At 56.4% G+C, this 10,788-nt stretch overlaps 1 protein-coding gene across 1 annotated transcript in view; it reads right to left on the reverse strand.

Moving 5' to 3' along the window:
• Positions 1–175: 175 nt before the first annotated feature.
• Positions 176–10,788, reverse strand: part of ARHGEF10L (Rho guanine nucleotide exchange factor 10 like) — a 134,342-nt gene continuing 123,729 nt past the window's right edge. Inside the window, exons 29-30 of the mRNA XM_023532645.1 lie at positions 2,431–2,553; positions 176–1,228 (exon numbers count right to left, since the gene is read on the reverse strand). Of these exons, the coding sequence (XP_023388413.1) occupies positions 690–1,228; positions 2,431–2,553 (662 nt within the window). The 3' untranslated portion in view covers positions 176–689. The remainder of the gene's footprint in view (positions 1,229–2,430; positions 2,554–10,788) is intronic.

Raw genomic sequence — 10,788 nt, forward strand, 5'->3', positions numbered from 1 at the left:
GACAGCAGTTCTGGGGCCTGTTCTTGGGACACGGTCTTCCTGGGGCCTGGCCTCGGTCATTCCTGCTGAGGGCAGGGTCGCTCCTGGTTCCAGAACAATCAGTCCTTATCTGGTGACAGCTGCTCCGTCTCCTCCCCTATCGCATCTCGGAAAGAAAAGTCCTCAATCTAAATACTGAAGTTATTCTTGCCTTTTATTTCAGAATCTCCCAGAGCTCCAATATGTACAGACTTTATACACAGATAATATACACCATATATACGTATTTATATATATTCACACACCATCCCACACGCTCTCATACACACACACTGTACCCCCTTCCCAGGGGGGCGGGTGGCCGCCTCGGAGCCCCACTTGGCCGGAACCAGAGGCGCTGGGCTTGCCAGGCAGCTATGAGGTTTTGCATTTGTTTGTTTTTTTTTAAAGGCCATTGCCTCTAGAGGTGTCCTCCCTCTCCCCAAACTCAAACCCCTCCCCCAACAACACTCTGAATTTTTTTTTAAAGGAAGAGGCTTTCCCCTGCTCTGTCACGTAGTTCCTGGAGATCCAGACCCGTCCGCATGGCCCCGCGAAGACTCCTGGAGGGCAAATCCACCCAGTGTTCCCTGGGGGACCCCAGATGGCGAGAAGGGCCCACAGCAGGCCGAGAGCCCCGCACAGCTACCGCCGTGCACCCTGGCTAGGGGCTATAGCGTCAACGGCACCTGCCAGATGAGGAGGGTGCTGTCCGTCTCCCCAGAGGGTGCTGGCCGCCCTCTGCCACCCGAGGCACTGCCGAAGCTGCGGTAGCCCTGCCCGCCGGAGATGATGGCCACCGAGCAGATCTCCTTGCGGTGGGCGTCCCGAGCACAGGGCCGGCTGCGCACCCAGACATCAGGGTCATCGGCCATCTCGTAGATGGAGCCGTCCTCCTCGCTGTGCTCCAGGGCTGAGCCGTCGGTGGGCACTGGCTCCCGCATGGAGAGCAGCGGGCCCGGCAGGTGGGCCGTGGAGCGCAGGCGGTACTGCAGGAGGATGCCCTTCTTGCGAATCAGCTCGCGGCCCACGTGGCTCGACGGTGCGGGTACTGGCTCGTGAGCCTGCCCGTCTGGCTTGTCTTCCTCAGCCCTGGGGCCCTCGGCCTCCTCTGTGTCACTCCGCAGGATATCGAGGGCCAAGATGCTGGTGGCCACAGCCAGGAAGGCCACAGGCCCGCAGTGACCATTGAGGGAGACCATGCCTTTCCCTGCAGAAATGAGACAGAGAGAAGGAGCCCAAAGGCCCAGAGCTTTAAACGAGGCACCCGGACATGTCTCTGGGAGAACTTTCTGGTTGTTTTTGTTTCTATGTTGTAACCGCAATCTACATTGGAACCGTTCCAAAAGGCCCCAGGTCTGGGTGGGGGGAGGGCTCTCCCACGCTCCAGGGCTACTTTCTTTGGGGAGGGGGAGCAGGAGAACAGGAGTGACCTGATAAACCACTTGAGGGACCCTCAGTGTGAAAGCACCTGCAGCTCCCTGCCTGAGCCACCTTCACGTCTCGGTGCCTTTGCCGGGGACGTAGCCTCCACCTAGAGAGCCTTTTCCGTCCACCTGACTCTACAACTCATCCTAAAATCCAGTTCGAGCTCCTCCAGTGCATCCTTCTTGAATTCACCCATGGAGAGCTGATCGCCCTGTCTCAGTGCCCGCATTCCCCGACACCTGCCATCTCAGCAGCTGCCACCCCGGACTACGGCTGCCCCACCAAACTGTCATCTCTTTGGGGGCAGAGTCTCTGCCTGATACATCCCGGCAACCCCAGGACCAAGCCTGAGATGAACATGACCTACGTGATGAACATAGGAAACCCCAGAATTTAGGAAGAGAGATTCTTTATCTTTAGCTCAAGATCCGGCCAGGCCTGGCCCACCCCCTACTCACCCCTGCTCTCTGGCAGCAGCTGGAGGAGGCAGAGAGAGGCCCAGGGCTCTGGGGTTCTCCTTGACCATCCCTTATTCTCCTGTGCCCCAGTGCTACAGGTCAGGTCAGGGCTGACCTTCTTTAATCCACATTTGCACACACATCTGCACGTGGACCTCATCCCCAGGAGCCCTTGGTTATTTCTATCTCTGGAGCCCGGACATTTTGAAGCAGCTGTGGGGAGGGAGCAGAAGAGGCCAGCAGAGCCTCTGCCGTTAGTCACGTGTCTCAGCCAGTCCTCAAACCACCTGGCCAATAGGCACGACTGTGCCCATGTGCCAGGCTGGGAAACGGAGACTCAGCGAAGAGGTGGGAGACCGTGGGCCTGGGGTGATTTATTTGTATCGTGCCACAGTGTTGCCTGTGATGACAGAGAACCTTGGAGAACGGACACCCCACACATCACAAGATTCACCAGCTCTCCCCCACCCCCGACCATCTGCAGCTGGCTCCTGGGCCTCGCCAAGACTGGCTCCCAGAACCTCACCTGTGATCTTGGGGATGCCTTCCAGCCGAGGCACAGGCAGCAGGACGATGACACCCTGGTCAGTGCCCACCCAGAGCAGACCCTGGCAGATCAGGAGGCTGGTGATGCACAGGTGTTTCTGGCCTGCAGAGAGAGGGGCCAGCATGAGCAGTGCACTCTCCTTGGGGGACAGCCCAACAGACTCTGGGGGTCATATCAAATTGAGGAAATGGCACAGTCTGGCTCCTCTCGTGGGACAAGCAAGGAGCTGGACAGGGCTGTGCCGAAGACCTGAGGCCTGGGAGGCTGCCGTGGCTGGAGTCTGGCCCCTGGATCCCCAAGCTGAGGGCTCCCCACACCCAGCCTCAGTTTTCTCCTGTGTAACGTGGAGCTGTGGCTAGGTTATCTGGCACAAAAAGGCAGGCCCAGGCAGCGTGGCCCATGCCAGGGTCACAACTGGCCAGCTGAGAAGTAAAGCCGGGGAGGCCCAGGAAGGCGTGGGTTTGAAGGTGAAGAGGATGTCAGTATAGAAGGGACGCGTGGGGAGGGCCAGGGTGGATGTGAGACACAGGGCGAGCTGGCGGTCTGTCACAGCCCCTCGGCTTCCAGCCAGGCTTGATATTTTGCCCGGGCCCTTCCTCCAGCAAATGCGCAGCGCGCCCTGCCGTCCCTGGGCCTGACAGTGACATGGCCAGCTCAGTGCCAGGAACTAACATGGTTTTGAGATCAGTTCGGATTAGTCCTTCTTGGCTATTCCCTGGGTGCTGTGTCCTCATCCTAGCCAAACAGCGATAGCACAGAAGGTCGCTCTGCTCTTCGCAGGGAGGAAGCACAGTGTGGGCTGCACGGCACAGTGGCCAAGAGCAGGGCTCCGGGGCCAGGCTCTGAGTCCAAACCCCAGCTCTGCCACTTCCTGGCTACGTGATCCGGGGCCAGCCCCTAAACCTCTCTGTACCGTGGTTTCCTCACTTGCAAGAGGGGACAATAATGACAGTGCATAGCCTTGTCCTGAGAACAGAATGAATCAATGAATACAGAACACGAAAGCCAGGGCTGGCACGCGGCGTGCAGGCGTGTGCTTTCTGCCATCAACATTGTCCCCTCGCTCACGGTTCCGGTCAGTGGGAGTGGGCATGAGGGACAGGCCGGGAGTGGACTCCAGCCTTTCCAGACGGCTGTCTCGCTTCTTGCTTGAATCCCTCTGCCCCACGAAAAGGGGCTTATCTTCCCCTCAAAGGAAATTCAATCCATGCCACACGTCACGGCAATGCCAACGCCATGCGAGACGTGAAATGACGCCGAGAGAAGTGGTCCTCGGCCCGGGCATGCATCAGCGCCACCAGGGGGCTCACGACCGAGGGGCCGACCCCCAGGGGCGAGGCCTCGAACCGCATTTCTAGCACGTTCCCAGGTGGCATCGATGCTGCTGGTCCAGGGACTGCACTCGGAGAAATACTGCTTAGGAGTGTCTAAAACACTCACGTACGCGCCCTAGTCTGATGTGAGCCTTGTGACAGCTGAGAGGCATGCAAGACACAGATGTCATGCCCATTTTCTAGATGAGGATGTTATTAAGGTCCAAAGAGCTTGCCCATCTGGTGAGTGCAGTGAGGGGAGCTGAACTCAGGTCCGCTGCTTATTATGACCTGGTGCTTCTGTTGCCTCTCTGCTCTTGTGTAAAACGCTTCGGGTCCACACACGTAGGTGTCTGTGCTTCCTCTGCAGAGCAGTCCCAGAGGAGAAGGGAGGGGCTCCACAGTCATCCGGTAGCAGGGTTTCCATCCTGGGGCTCACACAGGCTTGTCTAGTGCAGTGTGCTGTACCACACCGAGCCATTCGCTCGGCACCACAGGACGTCCCCGCATACCTACTGTGCGCAGGACTGTGTGCTCGGTGGTGGAAGCACAGTGGGACCCACACACACGAAGTTCTGTTCTTGAAGAGCAAACACTCCAGAACTTTCTGGCATGATGCTCATGTTTTGTACCACACTGTCCAATCAGGTAGCCATTGAGCACAAGTGGTTAGTGGGACAGAGGGACTAAATATCTAATTTCATTTAATTTTCATAGCGGCTACGATGTGAGCGCTGCCCTGGAGAGAGGAAAGAGGAAATGGAAACAAGCAGAGGCATAAATAGTAGGCGGAGGAGTCCAGTGGGGGATGGGCAAAGAGTGGGCAGGAAGGATGGGGAGGCGGGTATCAGGATGACAGGTCCGGATGACAAGGAGGAGGAGCTACGCCGAGACCTGAGCAAAAGCGCAGGAGACGGCACGTACAAAGGCCCTGTGACAAGGACAAGCTCAGTACAGCTCAAGGACGGGGCAAACTCGAGGTGCCTGGAAGGGAGGTCAGAAGAGCAGCTGGGTCAGGGTAAGCACGGTGACTGTTCATTCCGAGCATGACGAGAAAGAAGCTACCGGAAGGTCTAAGCAGGTGAGCACAGAGCAGATTTCAGAGGAGTGTTCTAGCTGCCGTGTGACGGAGGAAGGGGCAGCGGGGCGAGGAGCCCGACGGGCAGAGGGGCTGGCGGCTGACGTGCGGCGGTGGCAGGGAGCTAATGAGACGCCAGCAGGTTCGCGATCTGCTCTGAAGCAGCACGGACAGACCTGTCGACAGACTGCAGCAGGGGGAGAGAGCGAGGAATCAAGGACAACTCCGAGGTTTTTGTCTCGAGGAGCTGGGTACGTGGCCGCGCCGCCCACTGAGGTGGGGAGGAGCAGGCTGGGGTGGAAGTCTGCGTTCTCTGCTAGATGTGCTGTTCGCGATGCGCATCAGACCTCAGGCAGAGCTGTCAGCAGGCAGTGGTGACGTGATGCAAACTCAAAGTCATATTCCCAGTGTTGATTCAGTGTGGACGTGCAAACCAGACTGGAAAAAGCCGGTTCCTCACTTGACAACCAGGGCTATTTCACAGAGTGTCTGGTGTCCATGGAGCTGGGACTCTGCCCCACACCTGTGTCAATCCAGAAAGTTCAGGCTCCAGACTCCTAGCACAGCCTCCCGTACCGCAGTGGTGCTCCCAGCCCTCAGGAAATCAGATGCAAGAGGCCCAGGCTCCGAGCTCCCTCTCGTCACCAGCTGTCTCCTCTTCCTGGCCCTGGCCAAGGTCTGTAACTACCCGAATTTTCTCTTTGCTTATTTACTGTTTGCCAAATGAAAGCTTACTGTGTCCTAAATGTGAGCTTCATGAGGGCAGCAGTTTATCTGTGTGTTCAAAGCTGATTCCCCGCTCTTGGCCGAGTACCTTGGCTCATGGCAGAGACTTAGAAAGTAGCTGTAAGTAAATGAGTGAATGAGTGAATGAGTGAATGAGTGAATAAATGAATGAATGGTAAACATAGAGAAGTGAAAAAGGACATGCGTGTTGACATCACTTACGAGCTGTATGAATTGACAAGTCACCTTCTCTCATTGATCAATGATTATTACAAACCTACCTTGCTCAATTTTATGATTACGAGAAATATTATACATGTGTATATACATACACTATATATACATAATCGAGCACAGCTCTTAGCTCATAGCACACGATCAGTAAATGGAGGCTATCAGAATAACAGTTGTGATTATTAAAAGGACCCAGACTCTAATGTCTTAAGATCAGCTCTACTCGAGCCATAAACCCACAAAAATAATAAAGCCGAGAGAGGGAGCAGCGGCAAATTTCTCATCTCACACGCCTTGCCTCCTTTCCCAGGGTCCCCAGGGCCTGGAGACCAGCAGGAGACCCTTTCCTGATGCCCCTGCATCCTAGAGCCACCCCCCCCCCCACCCTCACTCCATCCCCCTAACAGGCAAACGAAACGAAGGCAAGAAATTGAAAGAGAGGCCGGAATTGAGAAATGGCTTCATCATCAGACCTCATTCTGGGGCCCTTCCTCCTCCCTGTCCGCCTCGAGGAAAGAGCCAGGCACTTCACAAACAGTCCGAAAGAAAAAAAAAAAAATCTAATGGTGGATAAATATTTTATCACAGAGACTTAATGCAGCAGTATTCAACTCACCCAAGCCATCTATCTGGAGATATACAACTTTAAAAAGCTCAGGCTCCTGGAGAACATTTTATTAATGACCTGTCTAGTTAAGAGAAGGAGGGAGTTTAGGTTCAAAAATGCATTAATACCAGTCGGGTGCACGAGTGGAAGGCAGGGGTCGGGGGAAGGAAGCATGATAAATTTTTAACGTTCTCTTAAAAAAACCCACGCTAAAGGAGGAACAAATTTATTACTAATTATGCAATTATTTCATTTGGTTGTGTCGGGGAAGAAAAAATATTTAAAAGCCTTTTTAAAATGTCTCTAATAAAGAATTTAAGAGTCCTGCTCTGTTGTTCTTCCGTCAGGGCACAAGGTGGGGTAGACTTGAAGCCGCCCTTCACCCGGGCTGGCTCCGGCCTGGCCCCCCTCGGGTTTGGGGGATCGTGGTCTGGCAGGCCCCAGGCTCCCCAGTGTGGCTGCTTAGGAATGGCCAGGCCTGAGGGAAGAGGTAACTCCTGGGGACCCTCAGGAAGCCCTGTATCAGGAACCTCAGCCTCTGCCCCAGACGCCCCACGCCCAGCCCCAGGGAGATCCAGCAAGCAAACAGGTGGCTGCTGTCTGCTGTGACGTAGCTGACGGTGAGAAGGGGACAGATCTGGAGGGTGGGGGGCAAGCAAGGAGCCCTGCAGGAGATGCGTGGCTGACAGGGGCCAGTGTGACGAAGGGAGGGGATGACCAAGACGACGTGATGGAGACCATGATAGGGAATGGCACGTTGGGGGCGGAAACTTCCCAGAGCCAGGACTGAGTCACCTCAGGCTCACACCTCCCTGAGAGGCAGGGACCGGGGATCAGAGAGGTTCCCCACTCCCCCCGGTCATGGGGCTGGGAGGCAGCAGAGCCGAGACCCCAGCGGGGCCTGCCCAATGCCAGGCTCTGGTCTGCCCTACGAGGTATGGCCGAGCTGACTCAAATCGCAGCCCCTCGTTGTACAGATGGGGAAACTGAGGCCCGGGAGGGAGACGCTGTACAGTAGATCTGTGAGAGCGCCTCGATTCGCATCCTGGCTCCGGCCTCCTCAGCGGTGTGACCTTAGGCCAGTCCTATAACCTCCTGGGCCTCAGTTTACCTGGCTCTGAAATAATCACCACAGTGAGGAAGGCCTTTCCTTCATTAAAGGGTGACCGCAAAGAACAAGTCATCCAACGCCCGCGAAAGCACATTTTAAACATACGCCGTGAGCCAGCATGGTGCCGGTGGGAGCCGCAGCCAGGTCCGTCCACGAACCTGGCCTCTGACCACTTGATCAACCCGATTCTCTCACTCTGCTCCACCTCCACGGATGAGATCGCGATTAGAAAGGCCCACAGGACGACCCATTTTTTCCCATCGTTCTACTAACTTGAAAGTATTTAGCTATCAGCATGAATGCGGACATATTTTTGTGGTACAGAGACATGTTTATCATAGCTAAAATGGATTTACTTTGTCTAATGGCTAAATCCTATGAAATACCATGAAAGAAAAGCTGCCGAAAGAAAGAGGAGAGGAAAGACCCATAACACAGGTCCCACAGGCCCCTACCACACCCAGGGACCGTGTCAGGTGGGTATTTCTTCTCCTGGTGCACCGACCACACCCCAGGCCTGGGCAAGGTGTCCTCCCACACCTGAGGGCATTGACCCCGAGCCGGAAACCACCTCCCTTGTCATAGCAGGACCAGAGGTTCTGGGAGGCAAAGAGACCTGCCCGAGACACCGCGGTGGCCGAGCCGGGACTCCCAGCCCTGCCGCTGGCCCACTGCATGACCACAGACAAGCCGCTCGACCCTGCCGAACAAACCTCCGCATCTGTACGACGGGGACGATCCCCACGTTCGTGGGGTTAAACTGAAATGTGATCCTGTGGGTGAAGCGCTTGAGACCTCGCTCAGAGCAGGGCTCGTGGCGGGGGGAGGTACTGTCTACTATTACTATTACCATCGCTTCTGTCATTAGTAACCACCACGCCCTGCGAACACAAGTCCAGAGTCAAGGACAGTAGTGACTGGCCAGGAGGAAGCAGGAGCCAAGGTGATTGATTTCTGCGTGCCCTGCCTATGCCCAGGGACCAGGGAGAAGACAAAGGCACCCACGGCCCCTGAGGTTCTGGCCATCATGCCTGCCCTTGGCCCAGCCTCCTAAGACTGGAAGATCAGTCTCCCGGCTCAGCACACAGCCACTTCCAGCCTCCACCACAGCCCATCTGCTGAGTCCTGGTAACAGTTAGCTCCAGGCTCCCCAGCCTGCCACACCCTACTATGCCTGCTCTGTGTCCCTGGCCCCAGGGCCCTTCAGCTCTCCCCACTGCTGAACCCAGTCCTGCTTGCAGTGCTTAGACAAGACAGAGCCTCTTCGTCCTCCCGGACCAGCCACTGGTTGGTCGGGCTGTCCGGGGAGGCTATCCAAGCAGGGAGAAAAGGCAAGCTGATGCCTGCTGGCCCTGTGGGCTGCACTCAGGCTGGCTGGGCATAGGAAGGGGCCTTGAGCAAGTACATCTGCCCTCGCTCTCCCGGCACGGCACTCAGGGATCTGGGCGACGTCTGGGGCAGCGGATGGTAAGGGAGAACCTGGAGCCAATTCCACAGAGGCCTCAGGACAGATCAGGGGCAGGGGCAGGGTGTTAGGTGAACTCCGACTTTAATCCTCTCCACCACGTCTCACCAACAGCTACGCAGGAGGAAGCGCAGACCCCAAAAGGTAGCCGCCCAAGCCCTTGAATGAACCTCCCCCTGCCTCCAAACCCCAACCAACAAACTAGAGGGACAGATGCTTTTCTTAGAAAAATCTCTAAGGAAAGAGCCTCTTGGTCAGCCTTCTCCCTCAGCGTCACCTCATCCTGAAGGTGCTTTGACGCAGAACTGGGTTTCTGGGCAACCTGAAGCATGGCACGTACAGACAGGCCAGGGTTCCTGCACAGAGTGACTTTCTAGTAGCCGCTTGACCTGGGAGAGTCCTCTGAGCTCAGAGAGGGAGCACGCAATGACAGTAAGAAAGGCTTTAAAATGACAGGTCTGGGTTCAAATCCTGACCCTGCCACTTTCTCTCCTAGAGACCCAGTTTTCGAGGCTGACCCGTGGCCTCCATGAAGGTTAATGAGCTGGGCCAGCCAAGACACACCTCTGCCTGGCTGTGGAAGGTGCTCCGTGAATGTCAGCTCCCTCCCCCCACAGGCCCAGGACAGCCCGGCACTGTGCCCCCACGGAAGCCTCACCTGGCAGGAGGAAGGTGGTCCTGGTGGCGATGTTGATCTCCTGCAGATGCTCCAGCGTCTCCGTGTGGAAGAGGCGGATGGAGGAGCCAGAGGAGAAGGCCATCCAAACACCACTGCCCGCCTTCACCATGTGCGTCACGCTCACAGCCTCATCCTGGTGCGCCTCGAAGCTTTGCTGCGGCACAGACAAAGGGGTGTTGGTGCTGGGCCGGGCCTGCCAGCCGAGCCTCTGGGGGCCAAGCTAATCTGGCCCCCACCTGAACCAGAGTCAGGGCTGGAAGGGAACCTCAGAAGCCCAGCAGTGGCGTGTTGGTATTTGTTTAGCTGGCAGGGGTATCCTGGTGTGTCGTGTCTGCCGAGTCCCACGGTGTAAACACTCTAACACGGCCAATCTCCAGCTCCCCACACTACATCACTGAACGAGGCGCAGGGCAAGATTCACCCGCACTTGGCTCTTGGGAGTTGACGGGACGGGGTGCTAGCATGCCACTGTGACAAGAGGGGGAGACGGAGCAGCAGCCAAGTGTTATCTAGAGCCGTGAAGGCAGCTCTGTGAAGGGAGGTGGGCGGCGTGAGCCACGTCCTCGTCTTCCGCAGCAGGAGGCCACACCTAATTCCCAAAACTGAGACATCGAGAACCAGCCGGGCGGACAAGTTCAAGTCATGAGGAAAGTGCCAGGTGGCTTAAAAACAGAACAGGGGAATATTTCCTCCCAGGAAGCAGGGCTTGGGGGTGGAGAGTGGTGAGGGCCTTTGCATAAACCATTCCAAGCCATTTGATTCTTTTCACAGGTGTCTGTAAAATTTTGATCTTTAAAAAATAAAACAAACTCTTTTTTTAAAGAGGGGAAACAGGCGGTCAGGCTTCCTACCCACTGAAGGAGAAAGTCCAGGCCTCAGCTGGAGCTCCAGGCCCCAGCTCTGCCCCGACTCCCTGCACTCTAGGCCCGTCGAAGCCTGGGGCCGAACTGTGCTCACCACACGCCCTGCTGCACGCCTGCACCCTCGCCATGACCTGTCTGCAACGTGCATCACCCACTGCTTTCCTGGGAACGGCTTTCCAGCATCTGAAGACTCCCCTTCAGGGTGATGTCCCTTTTCCATGAGGCACCCCCAACCACCATTGTATCGGCCACTTCCTTCCG

This window comes from Pteropus vampyrus, unplaced genomic scaffold (genome assembly GCF_000151845.1).
Source record: "Pteropus vampyrus isolate Shadow unplaced genomic scaffold, Pvam_2.0 Scaffold86, whole genome shotgun sequence".
Lineage (NCBI taxonomy): Eukaryota > Metazoa > Chordata > Mammalia > Chiroptera > Pteropodidae > Pteropus > Pteropus vampyrus.